A 25,331-nucleotide genomic window follows, 5' to 3' on the forward strand; every position below is an offset into this window, starting at 1 on the left:
AAAAAAAGAAGCTTTAGGGCCCTGAGAGACGCAGCTAACTCTCTTGCCCAGCCTGAGCCTGACTCAGGAGGCGGTGTCTGGCCCAGAGGCAACAGGGCCCCATGTCCCTTTAAGCAGGGAGTACAAACTCCCAACCCAGTCCCTCCCTCTCGCTCTTCCTGACGTCAGGAGGAGGGCGTGTGTGAGTGAGTGAGTGAGGGGCTTGAGGTGCTGCATTCTCTCTCTCTCTCTCTCTCTCTCTCTCACACACACACACACACACACACACACAGGCGTACACACAACACATCTTTCAGACCCTCCCCTGCTGGCCAGCTCCAAGCGCCCTGAGAGAGGCAGAGTGCTGAAGGCGGCGGCAGGAGGCAGTGCCTGGACCTCATCTGCCAGGGAGAGGTAAGGGGCTGGTTGGGGGAGGAGGGCACACCAGCTCCAGAAACTGGCTTTGGCAGGGCGAAGCAGGGAGGCACGAGGTGGCGGGCCGGGGAAGGTGGCTACCTCCCCTGAGACTGGCCCAGCCCAGTCCAGTTTACTCCGGGGACGGGGACGTAGGAGGATGTGTAGATGAGCCCACCCTGTCCTCCCTCCTCCCCTGCCTCCCTCCCTCCTCTTGGCCCCCAAGGGAAGCTGAGGCTGTGTGGTTCCCTGTGAGAGAGTGTGTGTCTGTGTGTGTGTGTGTCTGGGACTTGTGTCTGGCTCAAGAGGCAGAGAAACAGCAGACACCTGCCAAGCCGCAGCCTCCTGTCTGAGAACCAGGGGAAGAGCCCTGACCGGGGAAATAATCGTGCTCCTGCCAAAATGAGAATGCAGCAGGGAGCATATGGGTCTTTCTCCCTGGAATTTGGGGCTGGGGCTTGGGAGGGACCATCTAGGGCAGGCAGACAGTTGGACCTGGAGCAGCTGTCTTGTCCTGACTCTATTTCTTCCCAGACGCGATGGGGATAATTGTGTTAATTGGCTTGGAGAGGTGGCTCCATGTAATTATTATCACCTCAGAGCCACCCCCACCCAGAGCTCTCCTCTCCTCTCCTGAGGCCACTCCTCTCCCCTGCTTGCAGGTCTGGCTTTGACCTCCACTCTTGCCAGGGTGCAGTCCCTGGAGAGCTAGGATGATAAGCCAGGGGCTGGCCCCCTCCCCTCCAGCCCCCCCCCCCCCACTGTGGGACGCCCAGTCCCTGAGTGGCCTGCCCTCTGCCCCGGCACAGGGAGTCCAGGCAGAGATAAGGGGTGATGCTCGCACCCGCAAGGGAGACAGCAGGTTCCTGCCAAGCTGCCAGCCTGCAGGCTCTTCCCAGGGAGAGAGGAGGGGGACGCTGAGCGAGAGAACAATAATAAATACAGTGTGAACTGCTGCAGCGGCTGGGGCTGGGGGAGGGGAGGAGGAAAGCGTGCCCGGGTGGGGGGTGAGGGGTGGGCAACCTCTCTGAGAGCCTGGCACCATGCCCACCTGGATGTGCTCCAGCAGAGGCCTCTCGATGGGATGGGGCAGTCTCCAGCCCCCCGGAGGATGGGGAGCCGGCTCCCCCAAACAGACTCCATCCCAGAGGCCTCTGGGCCCTCCAAATTCTGGATGTTTCCTTCACCCAGACTCCCTCCGCCTACCCCCACCATTTCCTTGAAGTCCTTTCTAACATCTGTTTCCTGTATCTGCCCCCACCCCTCTGGATGTGTCTGCCCCCTACTCCAAAAAAAATAGAAGGTCTAAGCAGGAACTGGTTGCACGAGGGCCTGGGAAAGGCCGAAGGACAGTTTGGGCCACAGAGTCCCCTCCCAGGCCTGGCTATGTTCACGGATGCCCACTGGCCGTGGAGGGGCTCAGGAGGGAGGAACAGGGGGGTCTTATACAGCCAGCCCGTGGAAAGGGGACACCCACAGGCTGGTCTGGAGGCAGGTCCCCTAGATTGGCACCAGCAGAGGGCGCTCAGGACTTGGCTGAGCTGGTCCCGTCTACGGGTCACCGCCAGCACTGCCAAGTCCCAGAGCCTGGTGGGAAGGGGGCTTGGGACAGTTCAGACCTTCGTCCGTGTGGTGCAGCAGGGTAGGGAGCAGAAAGCAGCAGGGGCGCTTTTCCCCCCGCTCCAAAGCCGGTGGAATTGTGGTCACGGGGGTGGGGGCATGGCACGTTGGAAAGCTCTGGGCTTTGGGGTCACGCTGATTTGAATTCAGCTACCAGTGTGACTTTGACCAACCCCTTCCTCTGTCTAGGGGGGTTCAGAGTGGGGAAGTGACTCGCTCAGGGTCACACAGCCCGGCAGAGCTGGGATGTGAGCACGGCTCTTGCGCCGTCCATCTTGGCATCCTCACCCCCACTGATGCCAAGGAAGCCCAAAGGCCTTCATCAGAACAGCCCCCCAGGGACGCAGGGGCACGTGACAAGGAGAGTTCAAAAGGCCTCGATGAAGCTCGAGTATTGGCTGGGGCAGCCCCTCACCCCCTTACACACACACTGTAGGAGGGGAAAGAATGAGGTTTAATTAGGTCACCTCCAGCTGCTGGAGCAGCTTTGGCACTGATGTATTTTAAGGAATGTCTGGTGGCTGGGGGGAGGGGGTGGCCGGGGAAGTGCTGGCTTCTGGCTCTTGGTCCTGAAGCCGTTTCCTCACCCTCCTGGGCCCACCATGGACAAGACCCCAACGTTCAGAAAGGCTTCCCATCACCGTCCTGTGTTCTCTGTCCTTCCCCTTTTTAGCCACTGTACCCTTTCCTCCCCCTGGCTGCTCCTCCATACCAGGGACTTGGGGCTGGGACACTTCTGTCGGGGGAGTTGTTTTTAAGCTTGCCAGAGTTGGCAAGTGATTCACCCAAGGTCATGGTCTGAGTCAGCACAAAGCCAGAAATAGAACCCCAAGCCCTGTCTCCCCAATTCTTTCGCGCCCCTGCTTTTCCTTCTCCAGGGGAGGGCAGGAAATGTCAGGGAGCTCCCCCCACCTCCCAGAGGTCTTTCTATAACGCGCCCCCCAACCTCTCCAGGTGCAGAAGCACAGCTCCTGACCTGCTGTGTGACCCTGCACTTCCCCTCTCTGGGCCTGTTTACTCTTCTAAAGAATGGGGATAATGTAATTATCACGTGGCAGGGGGTCGTGGGGTCTACCTGAGGAAATGGGGCCAAGGACTTGGCACACCGCTGGCACGCGGCTAACAATCAGTACATGGTGGCCACGCCTCTTGTCATGTTAGGACTTCCCACGCTGTGTTCTGGTCAATCTGTTCCTCCCACTGGACTGGGGGCCCTCTCCTCTCGTGTCTGTTGTTCCGATGCCTGGCATTCAGTTTCCTTTCGGTTATACGTGGGTTTTTGACAATCTCAGAGGACAGCTGGACTGACCTTCAGTAGTCATCTGCACCAGTGATGATTTGAGTAGCTGAGGGGAAAAACGAGGCCCAGAGAGGGTTAAGTGCTTGCTCCAGATCACAAAGCACTGGGTGGTTGAGCTAGTTTGCTTTTCCTAATCTGCCCGGAACAAGAGGGATTCTCATGGTCAAGAGAGGACTCTGGTAGCCATTTCCTGCCCCCTTCTTTTTGGGGTACCTGAGACTTGGAGGAGCCCCAGCACCAGGACGGCAGTCACCTGCTGACAGGGCTGAGTCACTACCCACAGCCCCACGGCCCCATGACACCGTATCAGGGCCTCACCTCAGGTTACCTCTGAACAGCCCTGATGTTTGGCTTTTACCTCCCCTGGTCCTTCTGTCTGCAGAATTGCTGGGGTTTGGCCTTCATGCAGGGAAATGAAGACAAGCTTGGCCGGGAGGATCAGAGCCAAAACGCGCGCACAGGGAGATGCCCTCTCACAGGTGGACCGTTGACACAGCAGCTCCTCAGCTCCTCCCACCAGCGAGACAGGTGCTGCTATTAGCCCCATCTGGCAGAGGAGGAAACTGAGGCTCGGAGAGAGAGAGGGTCACTGCAGACCCTGGGTTCCAACCCAGGCCGTCCGGGTCCCGACCTGCCCTCTGAATGTCCATCGGCTCATCGTGAAGGGCATTGTTTCCATAAGAGATGCTCCCAGACATACCGAGTCCCTTGGGGGCTGGGCTTTAACTCTGTCTGAACCGAAACGAATGTTCTACAAACACATCTGTTTCTTTGCTTTTGGAGGAGTTTATCTTCCCCTTTAGTTTCTCAGGGAAAGTCCTTCTGGTAAAACTCCAGCCGCGTTTTGGCTGAACCAGGAACAGAATTTAACCTCACAGGAAGAGCACTGTTCGCCTTCAGACCAACCTGGGCTCTGTCACTTCCCTGCTGTGTGACCTTGGGCAAGTCACTTAGAGCCTCTCTAAGCCTCAGTTTCCTCATCTGTAAAATAGAAACAATTGTAATTCCAACCTTTCAGGGCAACTGGGAGATTTTGAAATGGAAAGCAGCCTCCTCAAAGACTTTCGCATGGTGTGCAGCACTCAGACGATAAAAGCTGGGCCTTTGCCTGCCCCTTTCTGCCTCCTCTCTTCTGGAGGCACTGCACTGGAGGGTCCGCACTGGAGGCATCCCCTTCTTTCCTTCTCCCTGGTCTGGCCCAGAGAGGGGAAGGCTGTCCAAGGTCGCACGGCCCCTCAGTAGCAAGGCAGGGCCTGAACCCAGGATTCCTGACTTCCCACTGCAGGGCTCCAGAGCCAGACTACCTTGGTTCAAGTCCTGGCTCAGACATTAATTGCTGTGTGGCCTTGAGTGGGTGACTTAGTCTCTCTGAGCCTCAGTTTCTTCATCTGCAAAACGTAGTAGTGATCGCAGCCGCCTTAACGGGCAGCTGCAGGAATTTAAGAAAAAGGAGAAGCAAGGCAGGGACCTGGTGGGTGGGCAATTCTCTGGGGAAGCGGGGAAGAGGAGAGTGAGGGTGGGCTTGGCTCAGCTCAGCTGGGTCTCTCCTTCTACCCACTCCTCCTTCGTCCTAAGCCCAATTGAACACCCCTGTCCGGGAGGAGCGAGCTCTTACCCGGCACCTACCCAGTTCTTCCCGCATCCCATCCCATCTCAGCCTCACGGTGTCCTCTGGAGGAGGCCTTCTTGTACTCCCCGTTTTCCAGAAGAGGAAGGAGGTGAGGGGAGACCGCAGAGCAGTGCTCTCTGCACTGTGGAGGCTGCCCGGTCACCACCCCCCCAGCCCTAACTGCTGCTCTAAGGCAAACTGTGGGCTTCTTCTAGAGAGCTGCTGGGGTGGGATGGGGTTCAAGGGGCAGGGAGCAGTCCCTGCCAGGCCTACAGGGCTGGAGGGCAGGAGCACCTGTCATTGCTCTTATTCCAACCACTTCTCTCCTGCTGCCTGGTCCATTATGGGGAACCCATTCTGGGGAGGGCCAGGAAGGGGGGCTGCTGTCAACCCGAACCCTGGGTAATCAATGCATCTTTCCCCCTTCCCTGAAAGAGGCTTTGGGTTAGGAGGCCTGGCTGGCTGGCGGGAGCAGGGCCCAGCTCAGCTGTGTCTCCCTGGAAACCACTGTGGGCTGCCTGTGCCCCTCCCCCCCAAGACCTCCCAGCACCGGCTGTCACCGCCAAGCACAATACCAGCCCTGGGAAAACTGTGCAGTGGGCAGGCCCGCCCTGCGTCCTGGAGAGAAGGAAGCAGAACTTCTGTCCACCTGCCCTCCGTGCCCACATCGCGGGGGAGGGAGGCACCCCGGAGTGAGCTGTAGGGCCCGATGCCTCCTGCTTTCCCGGCGGTGGCATCTTGGGTAGATTTGCTGCCTGCTTTCCTTTTTGATAACAGCTTAATTGCAATATAATTCACATACCATATAATTCAACTGTTTAAGGTAGACAAGTCAGTGGTTTTTAGTATACTCAGAGTTGTGCAACAATGCCACAGTGGGTTTGAGGACATTTTCATCACCCTAGAAAGAAACTTGGCACCCATTAAAACTTACTCCCCCTTGGGGCACCGGGGTGACTCAGTCGGTTAAATGTCTGACTCTGGATTTCAGCTCAGGTCATGATCCCATGGGTTCATGAGATCAAGCCCCGAGTCAGGCTCCAGGCTCACAGGATGAAACCTGCTTAGGATTCTCTCTCTCTCTCTCTCTGTGCCCCTCCCTCGCTCACACACACACACACGCACGCACGCAAGTGCTCTCTCTCAAAATAGATAAACATGAAAAAAAAAAAGAATTTACTCCCCTTTATCCCTTCCCCCCCAGGCCTGGCAACCACTAATGTGCTCTCTGTCTCTGTGGATCTGTCAGTTCTGGACATTTCATGTGGATGGAATCACGCAATGTGGCCTTTTGTGACTGGCTTCTTCCACATAGCGTAATGGTTTCCAGTCTCGTCCGTGTTGGAGCGGGTATTGGCATTTCATTCCTTTTCACGGCTGAGTAATATTCCAATCTGTGGCTATACTACGTCGTGTTTCTCCATACATCTGTTGATGGACTTTTGGGTTGTTTCCACTTTGGGCCTATTATAAAAAGTGCTGCTGTGAATGTTCCTGTATAAGTTTCTGCGTGATTGCTTTTCTTCTAAAAATGGAATAAGGGGCACCTGGGTGGTGCAGTCGGTTGGGCGTCTGACTTTGGCTCAGGTTGTGATCTCTTACAGTTCGTGGGTTTGAGCCCCGCGACAGGCTCTGTGCTGACAGCTGGGAGCCTGCAGCCTGCTTCAGATTCTGTGTCTCCCTCTCTCTCCCTGCTCCTCTCCGGCTCATGCTCTGTCTCTCTCTCAAAAACAAATACATTTAAAAAAATTAAAAATGGGAATAAAAATGCCACACCTGGCCCTGCCTCCTGGAGCAGGCTCAGGAAGAAAAAGCCCACCTCAGCTTGAGCGGTTGTGAGGAGGTATGAGGGGCCTGAGAGGCAGTGGCCGCTCCCCTGCAGCTCTCCTGGCCGGAGGGGGATGGGGGCTGCTGGGCAGGAGGAGCATCTCCACCCCTAGGGACGGCAGAGACAGCTCATCATCCTGACCCAGAAAAATCCCGCTTGCTGTGTGACCTTGAACGGCGGCCAGGAGACCTGCCCCGCTGTTGGGTGATGTGAGTCCTCAGTCCTCCCAGAGCCCTGCCATGCCGTGTTTTGGGGCTCCTTGGACTCTGGACTCCTAAGGAGCCTTAAACTCTTCCCTGGAAATTCTAGGCTGGGGTGGGGCGCAAGATGGAGGCCAGAAATAGGCTTGAGGCTCAGGGATTTACCTCTGGCACCAGGGCCTTTGGGTGAGGGGGTGAGGTAGTGAAGAACAGGGGTGAGGAAGTAGAGAACCTGGCCATCCTCCCTCCTACATGACTGTGGATTATGAGCACTTCTTTATATCCCCAGGCTTAGCTACGCCTGGCCATAGCCTGTGAGGGAGTGTGGTGGTGTTTATCAGATCCATTATACAGATGAGTTAACTGAGGCCAGTGGAAGTGCTACCCGAGGTCAGCAGCTAGTACACGGCGGGGCTGGGGTGCTCGTGCTCTCCTGGTCTGGGTGTCCTGCCTGGCCCCAGGCCCCCAGGCCGCCTGCCGTAGGCTCGGCCAACAGCCTGGTTCAGTCCACTGAGCTATCCTCCCCAGGGTTCCACAGCAGTGTCTCTTGGGGCCTAAGACTTCCCAACCCCTGGGGAGAGGGAATGTGTTCTCTTTCCCAATGGAGGAAAATAGAGGATGCATTCTTTCAAGGCCATCCAGGCACTGAGCAGGTGATGAGGGAATTTCTACTGATCAGCACTGATGACAGCAATTTATTGGGCATCTCTGAGATGCCAGACGCTGTCACACACACTAAATCGTGGACTTCGCAGCAACCTTGCATGGTGAGTATCTTCAACATCATTTGGAGCAGAGGAAAGTGGGGCTAAGGAAAAATCACCAGCATTCCCAAGAGCTTACCACTAGCTCATGGTGTTCAAAGCAGGTGGAGAGTCATGAAATCTACACGGCAACCTTCTCCATGAAGTAAGAACCAGCACTATCCCCATTTTACAGAGCAGGAAACTGAGTCAAAGGTTAAGAGTGTTGACAAAGTCTGCACAGCCAGTTAGGTATAGGAGGAGGGATTCAAGCCCATCTGGGTCAGAGCCTGCGTTCCCACCCACCATGATGGAACTGTTGGAGTCACGAAGTTATAGCGACAAAGCTGAGATTCAAACCCAGGTCTGTGGATTTGAAGCTGCTGACGCTTGTGCGAAACTATGTTCCAGACCATCACTGGTCACCTTACCCATCCCACCTCCCGGACCCCTAGAGTGAGAGAATTAAGCTTCGAGCTGGAAGGACTTTGAGGTTAGTCTTAGCTTGCACCATCCATCGTGACCAAAAACCACAGCCTGGGGGCTTAAACAGCAGACATTTACTCCTCACAGTTCTGGAGCTGGAAGCCCAAGATCAGGGCACAGCACGGTCTCCTTCTGGTGCGAGCCGTTTTCCTGTTTTGTAGACCTCCCCCTTCCGGCAGTGTTCGTCACCTGGCAAAGAGGAAGCAAGCTTTCTGAGTCTCTTCTTCCAAGGGCATTAATCCCATCACAGGGCCCCGCCCTTGTGACCTCACCGATACCTCATTACCTCCCAAAGGCCCCATCTCCAAATACCATCACTTTGGGGGTTAGGACTTCAGCATATGAATTTTAGGGGAAACAATTCAGCTCATAGCGAGGTTAGATGACTGTTTTGTCTTCCTGGTGAGGACCCTAAGTCAGGGTCCTGAAGTCACTGTGTGAGGATTCACAAGCAGGCCCAGAGCTCCAGACTTGTGCCCGGTGTCTAGAATCTGCTCATCCTGGACCACACTCACCTGTACCTCTCTCTCCCCATTCCAGACGGAGCCTGTGGCTGGTGCGGCTGCCGAGCAGGGCCAGGCCGGGCCCTGCCCGCAAGGACGCCCAAGTTCTTCACCGGCCCCTGAGCCCGGGAGCCCACCAGGCTCTCTTGCTGGATCCGCCATGACTTCAGAGCCCACGTCACCCCCAGTAGTGCCCCCACTCCACTCTCCCAAGTCTCCTGTCTGGCCCACCTTCCCTTTCCACCGGGAGGGCAGCAGGGTCTGGGAGCGGGGAGGTGTCTCATCTCGGGACCTGCCCAGTCCTCTGCCCACCAAACGGACCAGGACATACTCAGCGTGAGTACCTGCCCCTCGCCCAGGCTCCAGTGATCTTTCCCCAGGACGAGTCCCCAGCCCCATTCTTTTCCGACCCCTGTTGTCCTCACTCAAGTCCAGGGGAGCTGTGTATGAACCTTCCAGTAACTACTGTGTTCATTCATTCATTCACTCCACTAAGATTTATTGAGCACCTGACCAGGGGATCCAGTGGTGATTAAGACAGTCTTTGCCCATTAACTGCCTATAATCCAGAAGTAATTTATCTACCATTCACCTCCACCCTGCAGGGTAGGGGGAGAGGACCCAGCTTCAGACATCAGGGAAGGTGAGGTCCTAGTGGGTTTGGAAGATGTATTAGGTGAAGGAAGTTGGGTGTTCCACATACGTGCATCAACCTGGACAGAAATGGAAGCAGGAGATTGACCTTTGGTGAGGGGTGGGCAGTCTAGACAGAGACCAGCCTTAAGCCTCTGGGGTAGATCACTGGATGGGATCACAGGGGGGGAGGGGGCTTGTGGAAATTGCAAAGGAAACTGACTTGCCTTGGCCAAAGAAGAGAGTATTTTATATTTCATTTCGTTTCGTTTCATTTTTGAGAGAGAGCGAGTGAGCAGGGAAGGGGCAGAGAGAGAGAATCCCAAGCAGGCTCTGCACCATCAGCACAGAGCCAGACACAGGGCTCAAACCCACAAACCATGAGATCACGACCTGAGCCGAAATCAAGTCAGATGCCCAAGCAACTGAGCCACCCAGCCGCCTCTGGGTTTTTTGTTTGTTTGTCTGTTTGTTTTGTTTTTTCTAATAAGCTCTGTGCCCAACATGGGGCTTGAACTCATGATCCCAAGATCAAGAGTAGCATGCTTCACTGATTGAGCCAGCCAGGTGTCCCTAAAGGAGAGGTTTTTGATGGCAGGCACTAATTGTCCCCTATGTCCAACCCAAGGCCAGGCACAGAGCAGATGCTTAATAAATGATGAATGGATGAGTGACAAGTACGTGAATAGGATAGAGCTGCCTCAAAAAGTAGTGAGCTCCCCGTCTCAGGAGGCATTCAAGTTTAGGCTAGATATTCTTCACTCAGAAGTCTTACGACAGGGGGTGCCTGGGTGGCTCAATCGGTTAAGCGTCCAACTCTTGACTCTGGCTCAGCTCATGATCTCATGGTTTGTGAGTTCGAGCCCTGCACTGGGCTCTGAGCTGATAACTTGGAGACTGCTTGGGATTCTCCTCTCTCTCTGCCTCTCCCCTGCTGATGGTGCATGTGCATGCAAGTTCTCTCTCTCTCTCAAAATAAATAAACTTAAAAAAATAAAAATAAAAATAAATCTTACAACAGGAGCCTATGTAAGCCCAATCTCAGGAGGCAAGGGTGCTGTGTAGAGAGTGGGGGGGGGGGGGGTGTGGGGGAGCACTCCCTGGGAGTCAGGAGACCCTCTTGCTGTGCACCCTGGGAAAGCCAGTTCCCCTCTCTGGGCCTCAGTCTCCTTACTGTCCAATGGGACCACGAGAGGGCTGAGCTAGCATAACTGCGCAGCTTCTGACCTGGGGAGGCTTTTCCACAGCCCTGAGACGGGCTCTGCAGGCAGGGCCTGGGAGGGCTGTGGGCATCCGGGGGTGGGGGCGGAGTCCCCCGACCGTAGCTCTAATCCCCCTGGTCTATCCTCAGGACAGCCCGTGCCTCGGCTGGCCCAGTGTTCAAGGGTGTCTGTAAGCAGTTCTCACGCTCACAGGGCCATGGCTTCATCACACCCGAGAATGGATCCGAGGACATCTTTGTGCACGTATCTGAGTGAGTCCCTTTGGTGTCCCTATTCTTGGCTGGGTCCCTGCTGCAGGTTCCTGGCAGTGCCTCAAGAAATGCCTCCCCAGGCTTCTCCCCTGGCTGGCTGACATCTGGGTTCCTGGCATCTTTCTCCTGCAGCAGGGGCTGCAGGTGCATGGGAGGAGGAGGAGGAGGAGGAGAAGGAGGAGGAGGAGGGCTAGGCTGGAGCAAGGACCCTCACCACCACCCCCCCCCCCCCCCCCAACCACTGGCTGAGCCCTGGGATCCTGTTTCAGCATCTTGAAAACTGAGAGGGCTGGGCTGGCCCCTGGGTTTTTCAGCCTGAAGGGCAGACATAGGAAAGGCGGTCTGGCCCGGCCCCCGGCCCTGATGCCCGGCAGAACCTGGAGAGGACACTGAGCTTCTCCAGGCCTCCGGACCTCCTGTGCCTTTCACATCTCAATCCTCAAACAGCAGGGGAGGGACTGCTTAGGGTTCCCACTATATGGATTCCGATCCGAGAGCTCAAACTCTGGGAAGGGAGGGGAGGCTGCCCCCAGCCCGTCTGGGAAGGGGACCCACTGCTGAGCTGACGCTCCTCTCCTGCCCACCAGCATCGAGGGAGAGTACGTGCCAGTGGAAGGCGACGAAGTGACCTACAAGATGTGCCCCATCCCACCCAAGAATCAGAAGTTCCAGGCTGTGGAGGTGGTGCTCACACAATTGGCCCCACACACTCCCCACGAGACGTGGTCTGGCCAGGTCGTGGGCTCCTAGGCTGGGGGGCTCACGGGTCAGCTGCTGGGCGGGTGGGGAGCCACACTGGGTAGATGGGCAGCCTCGGGCTCCGGGCCCCGCTGCGCCAGCTGACCCAGTTCCCTGGGCGGCCTCACTGTACACGTCAGTCTGTCTGTGCTTGTGGCCGTGAGCGTGTGCCTCCATCCACCCCCGTGACCAGTGACTGTTGTGTGAGCTGGACCGAAGGGGAGGCCACCAGACCTGCCTTCTGTTTGTCCGCTCTCTCCTCCCCCTCCCTGCCACATCCGCACAGGACGCCCTCGCCCTTCTGTCCACTGAGCCTCTGAAGGCCTGCGTCAGGCCTGGGAGGCGGGGGCACCAGTGGGCCCACCGTACCAGCTTGTTCCCCTTGCCTCAGCCCCAGGCCTGGCCCCGGGACCAGACTCTGCTTGTACTTAAACCACCCACCCTGGGCTGGGGTCTCCCACTGTGGCCTGTACCCCTTCCCTCAGAAGCCAGGCCAGCGAGAGCTCTGGGGGAGCCTCCCAGCCTCTGGCAGGGCAAGAGGGCAAACGTTGGAGGCAGACAGAGCCCTCCTCACCACCACGGCCCAGCCTTCCTTCCACCTGCTCTCTCCTCTTGGCATACTGGAGAAGTAGGCAAGAAGGAGCTGAGCGTGGAATGTAGTTTTTGGGGTCCTGGTTTTGCCGGCCACAGTCCCTCCTCCCCAGCCTGATAACAGCTCTATGAACTCGGGTAAGGCCATGTCCCCTCCCCGGGACTGCGCTGGGCCATGCTGCCTCCGCCCTCTGAGACGCAGATCTGGGGAGGGATGGGGGCGCATCGCCCCCAGTTTGGATGGAGCCATCCCCGTTGCCCTGACCCACAGGCTCTACTGATACTCTGCCCATGCTCAGATCCACTGGCTGCTGAGGACCCAGCGATGCAGACGCATGTCCCCTCAGGCAGGGCCAGGCATGGGCACCTACAGGATGGCCCTCAGCCTGTGACACCACCAGCCCTGCAACCCCTTGCTGGCCTCTTCCTGCAGCGATAATAGGTGGCTACTGTGCCCCAACAGGCCAGTGGCTGAGGTGTGATCCCGATCTCTCGAGTCCCTTAAGGGGTGTGTGTGTGTGTGTGTGTGTGTGTGTGTGTGTGTGTGTTCACTCTTGGGTGGGGGGCTGGTCTGGCCTGGGAGGCCAGGACGGAGCAGCTTTGCCTCCATCCTACCACCACCCCCACCCCCACCCTCCTTTCCATAAAACACACCATTTGATGGGAAAAGAAATGGGGGTCAAGGAAGTCTTGCCAGGGACAGTGACCCTTAGGAGACTGGGTCTGTGAATAAAATGGGCTCAAATGCCCAGAATGAGGGGGTATCTGTTTAGAAGGATCCCCAGCCCTGTGGGAGCCCTGAGGCCCCAAGGTAGAGATCAGCTGGGGTAGACTCCCCCTCCCCTGTTCTCAGTCCCTGCAAGGCTAGGGGGCCAGAACTGCTGAGATATGCTGGATGGCCCCTGCAAACTGAGAATGGCCCAGCCTGACACCCCACTCTGAGCTGCAGCTACTCCGGCAAGGCCTAGGGCTTGCCCTGGAGGAATAAGGACTTCCTGGCTTCCTTGGTGGAAGGTTTATTGGTGCCCTCCCCACCCCTCCCTTAAGGCACTTGCTGGGAGACAGGATGTGGTGACATCAGCCCAGGGCTGCCTGGCGGGGAGGGAAGGGCAGAGGGGCAGGAGGGCTCCTCCAGACCCACAGCCCTGCATCGTCAAGTCAGAGATCCCCCTGAGACCCACAGCCTCCCGGACTCCCCCTCCCCCACCTCCTAACACTGGCAATAAACCCTCAACTGTGACTCAGCCTGGCCCAGAGCTGCCTGTCTGTCTGGGTCCCTGGGGAGGAGCCTGGGGAGGGTACCCCAAACCAACCCTTGTTCAGGGCTTCAATGGCCTGTTCCCCTCAAGTGGATCAAAGACTTCCTGTGTGACCCCGTGGGGAGTGGAGGGAGTCCCTGCCATCTTGCTTCTCTTTCCTCATCTGCAAAGCGGTGGCTGTAACATCATCTGTGGCTGGGACCAATCATCCATTCAGATGGAATTTACACCATACCTTGTTCCAGGAACTTTAATATTTGTGAGAGAAAGTTCTGGCAAATACGCACCTTCCCTAGCGCTCTGTACCCCTCCGGCACAGGCGAGCAGGGCTGGCTCTATCTCGTCTGACACTAGCACGTGCCTACTCCCAGCGCAGGCAGATCTGTTCTGTTCACAAGGACGGGCAGCAGCTGTAGCCAGGGCTGTCAGGGTGAAGGACGGAGTTGGTCCCACCAGGAGCTGACCGGATGGGGATGGTGGTCCTCGTGGACCCTGGCCCCATTAAGGTGGGCCTTGCAGCAGGGTATAGGAGGCAGGCATCCTGAGCCCAGAGGAGGAGGGGCCCTGGCTCCCCACTTCCTCAACACCAGGGCCAGGGGCCCTCTTTAGGCCCAGGTAGAACTCTCTGGAAGTCCCTAAGAGCGGGTGTGGGTCCTGGTCAGGCCTCATGGGCAGTCTCTGGGAAAAAGATCTCTCGGCATCGCTGTACTGTATCCTGCGGAGAGACCACGCTGTGGCCGACGGTCCGGGGGTCAGCGTAGATCTCAAAGTCATTCCCACCCTGCACACAAGAAAGGGCAGGGAAGACACAAACATGTAACGCCTGAAAGAGCTTCCCAGGGCTATGGCCCAGCATGCGCCCTGGCGAGGAGTCCGCCTCCCCACACTGGCTCCTAGAGCTGCCTCTTCTGCCCTCTCAGAACCACCAGGAAACCCACCTTCCGGGCCTTCACCAGATCTGCCCTGACTGTGTGACATGGGACAAGTGTCCAGCCAGCTCTGGCCCTGGCCTTCCAATCTGGGTAATGGGGCTGGTGAACACTAGCTGGTCTCCAGTAGTCTCCCAGGGGCCTGTTCTGTTGCCCTGTGTCCTGGCCTTGACCTGGGGGTGATTTGGGCTGGAAAGCACCTGGGCTGAGCCATACTCACGGGACTGGTCTCGTTCCCAAAGAAGTGAATGGTGTCAAAGCTGTCTTGGTCCAGACTGTCTAGGCAGTAGCGCTTGTCCCAGCCCTCAGGGAAGACGTCAAAGCTGATCATGCCTCCTGTGGGGGATGGCAGACACGGCTAACAGAGTGGTGGCCCACTGGGTGAACTTGGGCAAGATCCCTCATTCATTCACTCGACAACCCTTGAGTGCCTGCTTAGAGCCTGGCAGAGGGCACGGAAGACTCAGGGACCTCACGAGAGTTGCGATCCAGGGGGAAGAACAGGCAGTAAACCAACCAGACCACCTCGGAGCATGTAAGTCAGTGGGGTCGGGGGAGGGAAGCTCCCCAGCCAGCGCGGTTGGGGAGACCTCCTGGAGGGAACACTAAGGCCTAAACCAGAGTGGCAACTGCAGGGGAGCAGGCAGAGTTCCCAAGAAGGGCATGGAGTGTGCCAGCACCAGAGAAGGCTGGGACAGGGCAGGGGTGAGGCCATACAGGCCCTGGGGTCCAGTGAGGGCTCTGAGCAAGGGTACAGCATGGTCTGCTCTTCTGGGAGTGTCCCTCTGGACACTGGGCAGTGGGTGACGTGGCAGTGGGAGGACAGCTGTGCTGGAGTTAGCCAGAGCCCGAGAAGAGGCTGCAGGAGATGATGTGAGCTGCGGTCAGATTCCAGAACCATTCTGGATACAGGGCCTTGGGACTTGCTAGTAGACTGCAGGTGGGAAGGGGTGAGGGAGAAAATTGAGGGAGATGCTTTGGTTTTCGACTTGAGCACCTGGGTGGGTGGCAGGACATGGGCTGGGTTTAGGTGGGGAAGACTGGGGGCAAGAAAGCTTTCTAGAGGTGCTGGGGAGCGAGACGCTGGGCTGGCTTCTGTGCCAGGCTCTAAGACCCTCCACAGGACGAACAGATGGACATACCTCGGGAGAACCTCAGCCCTTTTCCGGCAAACTCTGTTTTCAGGGCTTCCACAAACTTCTCCCGTATCTTTTCCTTCTGCAAGAGGGGAGGGAGGAGACTCAGGGGGCTGCTGTGAGCCAGGCCCCGTGTGAGCTCAGGTGGACACCGTGACACCCCCCCCCCCCCCACACACACTTTACAGATGAGGAAACAGAGGCTCAGAGAGGGGGCTGTGCCTTGTTCAAGGTCATACAGCCTCAGTGACAAAGCCAGGGCCTGAGTCAGAAAGTCTATGACTGAATTCAGGGCCGGATCTTGCCAGTGGGGGTGTGGGCAGGGTATATGGAGGAAGCCTTGGAGTGGAGGCACGAGGAGGAATTTGAGGGGATGGGGCAGTCTGAGTCCCAGGTCATAAGGTCCACCTCAGGGCAGGGCTCAGTCCTGTTGGCTCTGCCCAGCTCAACAAAACAAACCAGACACCAGAGATGGGCATGAGATGCCCATGAGGATGGGGAGCCCTGTTACTAAGTGGTGGTGGGTACTCAGAGGTAAGCAGGATGCCAGGTGGCCGTGAGAGCCTGGCCAGTCAGCTCACAGGTGACCTGGAAGGGAGTTTGGACACATCCTGGGGAACCAAGAGTCACTGGGGACTCTTGGGAACAGAGTGCCCAGGACTGTATTTTAGTCAGTCCACATTGTGTAGGATTGGAGTGGAGAGAGGCAGGCAGTGGCCAATGGTTTGGGGCCTGCAGTAGGCCAGGAAGGGTGAGCTATAAGGCCAGATATGACCCAACCTGAGAGATAAGGGCAGACCCTCTGGGTTCCAGGCCTGGCCGTGTGACTATGGACAAGTTGCCTGACTTCTCTGAGCCTATTTCCTGGACTAAAAGATGGAGGTAATAAATGAACCCTACCTAACCTGCGTCTCCTAGAAAAGCGGACAGGAGGCATGTGAGCCCCCTGCCTGCCTTGGTTTTGCCTTCTTAGCAGTCAGGCAGGCCCCCAGGGAGCCCAGAGTCCCCACCAGGGGCCACTTTGTGGGCCCAGGGTTAGAGTTAAAGGTGTCCCAGGCTCAGAATAAACATTCCCACATCGCCTAGGATGCTGTATCTCCTGGGTCTACAGAACCAAGCTGATCACTGGACAGCCCATGTCAAGTCCAGCGTCAGCAAGGACGAGCACTGTGACTTGAGCTGGTCACTTAACCTCTGGCCTCAGAGTCCTCATCTGAGGAAGGGGACTACCTGCCCTTGGGATCTGAAGGACCAGAGAATAAAATATTTATATGGGATCCTGGCTGGTGTAGGGCACACAGATCAGGAAGTTCATGCCCCCCCACCTCCAATATCAGAAGGGGGCGAACAGGAGCCAGAAAGACAAGAGAAGACCCTGGGAGCTTTGGGAAGGGTCAGTGTGTCTTACACTTCCATCTCGTTTAGTCATTATAGCCCACGAGATGGGAACTATGCTTACCCCCACTCTACAGACATGAAAACAGAGGCACACAGTAGTAAAACCACTTTTCTAGGCTGCTCAGCAAGCAGGAGGTGGAGCTAGGATTGGAAACTGGGTGGCCTGAATAGAGGCCACTTCTCAGTATGTGCATGGGAGAGGCTCTCTGCCAATGGTCAGTGTTAACCACCCCAAAAAGAAAAAGTCCTCATGCCTGTGGGCATTGCCTATTCTAAACCCTGGGACCCAGAGTGGGAATGGAGGGTCGGTGAGCTGGAAGGCATCCCTGTGAGTCCCACCCACCCTCAGGGAAACACCAGAGGGGAACAGGTAGAGTCCCAAGGTCCCAAGTTCAAATCTTTGCTCCGTAACCAATTCCCTAAGTGACCTTGGCAAGGCATTTCCCCTCTCTGAGCCTCAGTTTCCTTTTTCATAAAATGGGGATAACACCACCTATTTCATTCATTCAGCAAGTATTTCTCTCGAGCACTTGCTACGTGCTGGGCACGTGCTGGGCACAGGGGATCCAGCGGTGAACGGCCACAGAAATCCTGGCCCTTAAGCAGCTTATAGCTTCAGCAGGGGAAACAGATAATGACCAAGATTTGAAAAGTAGGTGATAGGGGCGCCTGGGTGGCTCAATTGGTTAAGCGTCTGACTTCGGCTTGGGTCATGATCTCGCAGTCTGTGAGTTCGAGCCCCGCATCAGGTTCTGTGCTGACAGCTCAGAGCCTGGAACCTGCTTCAGAGCCTGTGTCTCCCTCTCTCTCCCTGCCCCTTCCCCACTCACACTCTGTCTCTCTCTGTCTCAAAAACAAATAAACATTAAAAAAAAAAAAAAAAAGAAAAAAGAAAAGTAGGTGATAGAGTGTATTAGAGGGTAGCGATGGCTGCTTGGGGAGGAACAAGAGAGGAGTAGGAGGTGCAGGGGGACGCACTGTTGAATGGAATGAGAAAGTGGCACGTGAGCAAATGTGAAGAGGAAAGGACCAGCTGAGTCTGAGGAAAGTGTGTTCCAGGCAGAAGGCACAGCCCTGAAGTGGGAACCTGTCTGCTATCTCTAGAATCAGCAAGGAGAACATGGTTGAAGCAGAGACAGCAAAGGGGAGAGAAGGCCACAGACGGGCCAGCGGGAAAAGGCTTTCGATGGGTGGACTCACTCCATCCCTGAAAGGGCAGGGTAGGCGGTAGGCTTGATAAGCAAAACCCAAGTCAAGGTTTAGCAGGGGCAGCACATGCAAAGGCTAGAGAAATACTGGTATGTGCCAAGAACAGATGCAGAGAGAAGGCTGAAGGGGTGGGCCTGACCTGGGCAGACCCCTCAGGGCTCAGGGCGGCACAGGAGGGGCTGAGACACTGCTCAGTTGGCGAGAGGAGCAAAGGAAGTTCTGTAAGCAGGGAGTGCATGGGGGCGGAGGTGCTTCAAAAAGGTTCCCAGTGGCACCGTTAGAGAACAGACTGGCAGGAGCTTATTGGGGAGGGGGTGGGGAAAGACACACAAGTGAACAGATTTGAGACAACTCCGGAGGCTGAATCAAGAGGAGTTACTGCTGGGGCGCCTGGGTGGCTCAGTCGGTTAAGTGTACCACTTCAGCTGAGGTCATGATCTCACAGTCCGTGAGTTCGAGCCCCAAGTCAGGCTCTGTGCCGCCAGCTCAGAGCCTGGAGCCTGCTTCGGATTCTGTGTCTCCCTCTCTCTCTCCCCCTCCCCTGCTTGCACTCTCTCTCAAAAATAAAATAAAAACATTAAAAAAAAAAAGAGGAGTTACTGCTGTACCCTACAAGGGTAGGAAGGTGGAAATGATACCCTAGGGTGTTGGCTTAGATAAGTGGTGGCTAGTGGTGGAGGGAAACCAGCCATGTTGGAAAGACGCAGAAGTGCCTAGACCATGGCACATGGTGGGTGTCCAAAAGGGGACTGGTTGGATCAGACCACCACTGCTAATCCGTTTCACTGATGGGAAAACAAAGGTTCACAGAGGTCGAGTAACTGAGGCCCTACAGCCCAAGGTCACACAGTTGGTGGCACCTTGTCTAGTTCGGAGAACTCGATTCGCTCCTCCAGGGTACAGCTCCGGCCGATGGGTGAGATGTTCAGCATGCCATTCCGGAACTCGATGAAGGTTCCACTGATGGTAACGGGGGGTAAAAAGGGGCGCAGGGAGCCAGAGAGAAGGAGAATGGCCCTGAATTCAAATCCAGCCCCATTTGGGACCACGGCCTCCTTGGACCTCCCAGGAGACAAGAATTCACGCACCAGTAAGTTGGGGCCCTGGAGCGTGCAGGTCCCATCTGGGAGACCCACCCCTGTCCTCCCTCAGGCCTGGGATGGAGGGGGAAGGCTGGATGCAAGGCTGGGAGGGGTCTCACCGCTTCTTGGGCAGCCTGAGCAGGGCCATGTAGCGGAGGCAGAAGTTGATCAAGTCCTGCAGCAGCTCCTCCCCCAGGTGGCTCTGGATGGTCTGGGCAAGGAACAGGGGGCTCTGGGTTTGGCGGGCACAGTGCCCTCCCCCAGCCCAGGACAGAGGCACCACAGGTTATGTCACTATGGAAAAGTGTCCCGGGCTGAGGCTCTGGGGGCCACTGACCTGCTTGGAGAGCAGTCGTCCATGCTTATACTGTACTGTCCCATTCTCGGCAAACACATAATCAAACTTCTCGATGACTTCAGGGACATGTAGAGGCCAGGGGGAAAGAAAGAGTGTGAGATCAGGTACCCAGAGCCAAGTAGAAGGATAAAGCCCACACTCCTTGGTTTGGCATTCAAAGCCCATTTATTCCACCCCAAACCTGCTTTTCTAGGCTCTTCACTTTCAGCTTTTTCCCCAAACAAGCCAGTCACACCTCTGGGCCTTTGCTCACACAGGTCCTTCTGCCTGGACCACCTTCCCCCACTCCACGATCTGGCTCCCTCCTCCAGAAGCCTTCCAGGACTCCTCAACAGAGGGAGTCATTTCGCTCTGTGATCTCACAGCGCCACCACCCAGGCACCATCCAGGGGCTTCTGTCACTGGTTGCATGGGGGGGATTTCCAGCTCTGGCTGCCATGTAAGTGGCTGGAGGGTGTGGGAGGAGGAGGTGTGGGGGGCACAGCCAGGAGGCTGCTGCAGGGTCTAGGTGGGAGGCGATCACTTGGACAATGGAGGGGCAGTGGAGACGCAGACATGCACACACAGGGAGCTATTTCTAGACTTACTGGAGAATGCACGAGGGGGTACGGGAAAGGGAAAAGTCAAGTAAGTTTCTGGTTTGAGAACTGGTGGGATCTGCCCTGAGCTGAGACCAGGAACTCAGCTGAGAACAGATGCTCTGGGTCTAAAACAACTTCCTGAGTGACTTCAGATCCTTCTCTGTTAAATGGGATAACCAAGCCCTTCCTAAAGTTGGTGTTGAGGAGTAAATGAAAAGAAGTTAACATATGGCCATTTTCAGCAATGGTAGCCATTACTAACTACTGTGCATTTCAGGGGCCAGGCAGGGGCCACCGACTGGGCCAGCCAGGCATAACTATGTGCATTTTAAAGACAAGGAAATCATCCTAGACTCAGCAAAGAGAGCAGAGAATGTGAGCTACTCAAGGGCAATATTCTGTCTGCTTTGTTCCCTGTTTCTCCCAAGCCTGGCACAGTGCCAGGCGCATGGTAGGTGCTCACTGTGAATCAGTGAGGGGAGTATTTCGCTGTTTCCCCTACTTCCTCTGCAGCACAGAATCGGGGCAGGGTCTTTGAAGGCACATGGGTCCAGGGGCCTCCCGAACTCCCCACTCCCTGCACCCCCCATCCTAACTGTGGGTGGCTCTGGGCGCTGCTCGTACCTTCATCCCCCTCTCCCAGCTGCTCAGCAATCTTAGAGTAGTCCGAGCCGCCCACGACACCGATCTGCACCCTAGTTCGCAGCTTCTGCAGGAAGGCAGCCACCTCAGGGTCAATTTTCTGCAGGGACAGGTTGGGGAAAGCACAAGATTTGTGGCTGTCAGCATGTCTGGGACCCCCATTCAATCCTCACTCGGTGCTCAGAATCCAGGGAGCCCATGGTTCCATTGGAATCTGAGGTTCAAGGTTTAGAACCCAGACCACAAAACTAGATGTAATGGGTTCAAAAAGTCTCTCAGCTGCAGGATGATCTTGAGCAATGGGCTTTGTTTTCTTTGCCTTACTTGTCCCATCTATAAAATGGGGGAAACAGAGTAGCAACCAGATGGAGGCAGTCACTGCTAAGATTAAATGAGATCATGGATCCAGAGTGCTTGGAAATAAACAAGCAATTAACTGGTGACTAATCACATGAGGATTCCCCACCAAGGAAATGCAAACTAATGAGCTACACTCCATGTTTTCAAACTTTCAGCTCTTTAAAGCTGACAATATGTGTAGTAAATGATGATGTCAGATGTTGCCTATGAGAGTGTAAACTGGTGCAGCCATTTTGGAGGGTAATTTGGCAATATCTATGAAAACTTAAAATGCATGTGCCCCGTTACCCAGAACTTCCGCTTCTCTTGCCTGGATGTATATGGAGGTCTCCTGGGGTATGGTTTGTAATAGTGAAAACCTGCAAACAACTCATAGGCTCATCAATCAGAGAATGGTAAATACCTGCTCTGAAATACTACACTGTGGTTACACAGAATAAGGCAGGCCTGTGCTTCCAATATGGGAGAGTCCTGAGACATGCTGTTAACTGTTAAAAGCAAGTTCCAGGAAGGCACACACAGTATGATATCACCCATTAAATTAGGAAAAAAAAAAGGGGGGGGGGGGCGCCTGCGTGGCTCAGTTGGTTAAGTGTCCAACTTTGGCTCAGGTCATGATCTCGCGGTCTGTGGGTTCAAGCCCTGCATCAGGCTCTGTGCTGACAGCTCAGAGCCTGGAGCCTGCTTCGGATTCTGTGTCTCCTCTCTCTCTGCACCTCCCCTGCTCGTGGTCTGCCTCTCCCTCAAAAATAAATGAACATAAAAAAAATAAATAAATAAAAGAAGCCTCACAAAACAATGCTTAATATTTGTTCTGAGCAAACAGATCTAGATGAAGGTCTGGAGGGAAGCCACAGGAGAGGCAACCACCTTTCTTTCGGGAGGGGGTGGGCCAGGGATCCTGACATAGTCAGAGGGAACTTTAGCCTTCTCTGTTGTTTTCATTCTTTCCAAAAGAAAGTGTTTATGAATACGTGTACAATTAAAAATTAACTTTTATTGGGGCGCCTGGGTGGCTCAGTAGGTTAAGTGTCGGACTTCAATTCAGGTCATCATCTCACGGTTTGAGTTCGAGCCCCGCGTCGGGCTCAGTGCTGTCAGTGCTCAGCCTGCTTAGGATCCTCTGTCTCCCTCTCTCTCTCGGTCCCTTCCTCGCTTGCTCTCTGTCTCTCAAAAATAAATAATAAACATTACGGGTACCTGCATGGTTCAGATGGTTGAGCGACCGATTTCAGCGCAGGTCATGATCTCACAGTTCGTGGGTTCAAGCCCTGCATCAGGCTCTGTGCTAACAGCTCAGAGCCTGGAGCATGCGTCAGATGGTCTCCCTCTCTCTCTGCCCCTCCTCTGCTCACACTGTGTGTGTGTCTCTCTCAAAAATAAATAAACATTTAAAACAAATTTTTTAAATAAACATTAAAAAATTAACTTTTAGTTTTTAGCTTATATATTTATTTTTTTAGGAATCTCTACACTATGTGGGGCTAGAACTTACGACCCCCAGATCAAGAGGTGCATGCTCTTCTGAGCCAGCCAGGTAGCCCAAAAATTAACTTTTAAAAAGCACTAAGGATAGGGCTTGGCATGAACATTGAAGGACAGTAATAACACACTGTTCTTATATAGGCTGATGGGTCAGTGGAGCAAAGGGTCAGAGGGAGGGGCTGGGGCTGTGTCTTTGACCCTGCCACCCTCCCTCCACTGACCTCTTTCTGCCATCCTTGAGGAGGACCCTGAGAGCTGCTGGAGGCAGGGCAGCCAAATACCTCCTTGTGCCCCCAGAACCCAATCCAGGGCCGTCCAATAGGGAAGGGGTGGGGGGGTCATTCAGGACCTAAAAGGGGAGGCTAAGGCCTGGGTTTCCATCAGTCTCTGCCCTGCAACCCAGCCCTACTGGCTCCCTGCTCTAGGGGATCTTAGTTGTTCCTTATGCCCAGGGACTGGAGGGCAGAATACCCTTAAGGCCAACAAGAAAGAGGCCTGCCTGCTTATTTATGTACCCCACCAGATCAGATTGGTGGCTCATCTAGGGTGAGATCCAAAGCTAGAAAAACTGAGCGTGGAGCAGAGTTTGGCGACAAGCCTTTAAACAAGCAGTACTCCCACCCTCCTTGTGCCACAGTATGTTCAGTGACCAGACCAGGCCTGGGGACTCTGACCTCCATCCAGGTGGTCAGAGCCCAAAACTAATCCGAAAAGTTACAGAAGCTTACCTCCTTCCATAACTGGGGGTGGGAGGTAAAGTGGGTGAGGAGCTTGAGAAAACAGACCTCCACCCAGGCCTGTAAAGGTCTAGTGGGCTGGCTCCGAGACCCCCGAATCCCACTAGGTGGCGACTCTGATGCTTGGGTGCGCGCAGAGGGCTCTGGGCTAGGGCTCTAGAGCCCCGGTCTCAGTCGCCAGCTTCGGGCTACAGGTGCATCCTAGGGGCGGGTGCCCGGGCTGGCGAGGCGGGGGCGCCCGGGGACCAGGCCTCAGCGAGAGGAGGCCTGAGCGGGGGCAGCGAAGCTAGGTCCCCGCTCGCAGCCTCCTCCCTCCAGAATCCCACCCGCCCCGACGCTCCCGGGCAGAAGGTGAGCGTAGACGCTCGGGGGATGGGACATGGAGGACCGAGTCCCCATCACTCCCAGTAGGCGGCCCTGGGGCATTAGGGGCTGTATACCGCTGCATCCTACACTCGGTCCTGGGGTGTCCAGGGTCACGTCGCTGCAGCCCTCTCTGTCCGCGTGACACTCCCGACGGGAGCTGCTGAACGTCAGGGCCTTACCTGGCGAGCCGGCGTGAGGGTCCCGTCCACGTCAAACAGGCAGAGGACGCGCTCCTTCCTGCGGGCGCCCTCAGTGGCGACCGCCATGGCTGCAGCTCGGCGCGCGCGGCAGAATGCAGCGATGCCGCCTCCAGAGCCGAGTAGGAAAGAGGCTAGACTAGGCGGGGCGCGGGAGGGGCGGGGCCAGGGCGTGATCTCGGCGGGAGAAGGACTGCCCTGACGGGGCGGGGGCGGGGCCTGAGCTGACTCAGGAAGGCTGATTCTGATTGCACCAAGTGGGGAGGGGGCGTGGCATAGGGAGGAGCAGAGAGCAGCAGGCTGGTCTGATTGTTCCAAACCAGACGTAGGCGGGGCCTGAGCCTGGGCGCGACGGGAAGTGAGGCATAGAACCCGGAAGAGAGGAGCGGGGCCAGAGTTGGTGGTCGGCGGGAATATTCTGATTGCATCTGATCTAGGGTGGCTGGACGGGGGCGGAGCCTCAAACCCTGCAGTGCAGTGAGAGGGCGGGACTCCAAGAACCTGAGCTGTCCCCGAGTCTCCCCGCCCGCCGTCAGTCGCTCCGTGACTCACCCGTTCCTTGCTAATGCCTTTGCCCTACAAATCTTAAGCGTTAATCTGATGGCCTTTGCTCAGGCTCTGGACTTTACCAGATGGCCTTGGCGGGCTAATAATCCTTCCGCTGTCATTCTGTCCACCCCGTGAGGCCTAGCTCATGGTCCACCTCCTTCAAGAAACCTTTCTGGATCCCTCTATTCATAATTATTTAACCATCACGTTGACTTTATGATCAGTCCTAGGTTGCCTTCCCTCCCAGCTCCACCACTATGTGACTTTGAACAAGTCACTTCACCTCTCTGAGGCTTTGTGTCTCCATCTGTGAAATGGGAAGAATATCACCTACTCTGTAGGGTTGTTGTGCATATGCAAAGAAATAAAAAATGTAAAAGAGCCCACATAGGACCTGGCACACAGCAGACCTATTCCAAAGGAGAATTTGTATAGATGTGTTTGATACCGTTACTGATTAAACAGGTATTGCACGTCAAAAGTCTTAAAAATGGGCAGACCTCTGAGCCAGCAATTTAACTTTTAGAAAATAAGGGGAAAAATGGGGATTGGTTAAATTATGATCTATTTATGAGATGCAGTGCCGCGAAGCCATAAAAATCTGTGTTGTAGAATATTTAGCTTGGAAAAAGCATGGTAATGAAAAGCAGCAGGCTGTCTCTGGGTGCTGGTATTATGGTGAATTTCAAAGTTCCCTTTGAAATGCATGGACTACAGCTTTCTCTTCTCCAGGATTCTGTTTTGGCTTCCTTCCATACTGCCAGAGCCAAGCCCCCCCCTGCCTCCCTCTATGCTCCCAGGGAGTGCCATTCAGTTTGGGAGTATGCCTGGGTGGGCATTTTTGCTGCATCCACTATTCTTGCCAATGCCTGTGATGAAGTTTGGGGGTGATGGTTTGTGGGGTCCAGAGCCGATGGCCAAGAAA

At 55.6% G+C, this 25,331-nt stretch overlaps 2 protein-coding genes across 5 annotated transcripts; one reads left to right on the top strand and one right to left on the bottom strand.

Moving 5' to 3' along the window:
• Positions 1–218: 218 nt before the first annotated feature.
• On the top strand, positions 219–13,362 carry CSDC2 (cold shock domain containing C2). 3 transcript variants are annotated; one of them, XM_045464300.1, is made up of 6 exons: positions 219–393; positions 3,696–3,841; positions 8,720–9,018; positions 9,288–9,325; positions 10,667–10,789; positions 11,377–13,362. In XM_045464300.1, exons 2-6 carry the CDS (start codon positions 3,779–3,781, stop codon positions 11,415–11,417), a joined length of 564 nt encoding a protein of 187 aa, XP_045320256.1. In that variant the 5' UTR covers positions 219–393; positions 3,696–3,778; the 3' UTR covers positions 11,418–13,362. The 3 variants fall into 3 exon arrangements, with proteins under 3 accessions (XP_045320256.1, XP_045320257.1, XP_045320259.1); XM_045464301.1 differs by lacking the exons at positions 3,696–3,841; positions 9,288–9,325 and having other exon boundaries at positions 222–393; XM_045464303.1 differs by lacking the exons at positions 219–393; positions 3,696–3,841; positions 9,288–9,325 and adding an exon at positions 6,153–6,272.
• Positions 13,363–13,611: 249 nt separating this feature from the next.
• On the bottom strand, positions 13,612–23,995 carry PMM1 (phosphomannomutase 1). 2 transcript variants are annotated; one of them, XM_045464299.1, is made up of 9 exons: positions 23,840–23,943; positions 22,273–22,444; positions 20,695–20,812; positions 19,469–19,545; positions 19,251–19,342; positions 18,910–19,009; positions 15,449–15,524; positions 14,527–14,642; positions 13,612–14,158 (listed from the first exon to the last, which is right to left on the bottom strand). In XM_045464299.1, the coding sequence occupies exons 2-9, from the start codon at positions 22,276–22,278 to the stop codon at positions 14,036–14,038; spliced, it is 708 nt and encodes a 235-aa protein (XP_045320255.1). In that variant the 5' UTR covers positions 22,279–22,444; positions 23,840–23,943; the 3' UTR covers positions 13,612–14,035. The 2 variants fall into 2 exon arrangements, with proteins under 2 accessions (XP_045320255.1, XP_045320254.1); XM_045464298.1 differs by lacking the exon at positions 22,273–22,444 and having other exon boundaries at positions 23,840–23,995.
• Positions 23,996–25,331: the final 1,336 nt, after the last annotated feature.

The sequence above is a fragment of the Leopardus geoffroyi genome, chromosome B4 (assembly GCF_018350155.1).
Source record: "Leopardus geoffroyi isolate Oge1 chromosome B4, O.geoffroyi_Oge1_pat1.0, whole genome shotgun sequence".
NCBI classification, from domain to species: domain Eukaryota; kingdom Metazoa; phylum Chordata; class Mammalia; order Carnivora; family Felidae; genus Leopardus; species Leopardus geoffroyi.

What these genes read in the sequence shown, in the direction of transcription:
- CSDC2 (XM_045464300.1), top strand. Translation starts at nt 3,779, where the DNA reads ATGCCCTCTCACAGGTGGACCGTTGACACAGCAGCTCCTCAGCTCCTC. An exon ending in CGGACCAGGACATACTCAGC is followed by an intron (nt 9,019 to 9,287) that starts GTGAGTACCTGC and finishes TCCACCCTGCAG; the next exon opens with GGTAGGGGGAGAGGACCCAG. An exon ending in ATCTTTGTGCACGTATCTGA is followed by an intron (nt 10,790 to 11,376) that starts GTGAGTCCCTTT and finishes CCTGCCCACCAG; the next exon opens with CATCGAGGGAGAGTACGTGC.
- PMM1 (XM_045464298.1), bottom strand. Translation starts at nt 23,926, where the DNA reads ATGGCGGTCGCCACTGAGGGCGCCCGCAGGAAGGAGCGCGTCCTCTGC. An exon ending in GCTGGGAGAGGGGGATGAAG is followed by an intron (nt 19,546 to 20,694) that starts GTACGAGCAGCG and finishes ATGTCCCTGAAG; the next exon opens with TCATCGAGAAGTTTGATTAT. An exon ending in CTCAGGCTGCCCAAGAAGCG is followed by an intron (nt 19,010 to 19,250) that starts GTGAGACCCCTC and finishes CGTTACCATCAG; the next exon opens with TGGAACCTTCATCGAGTTCC.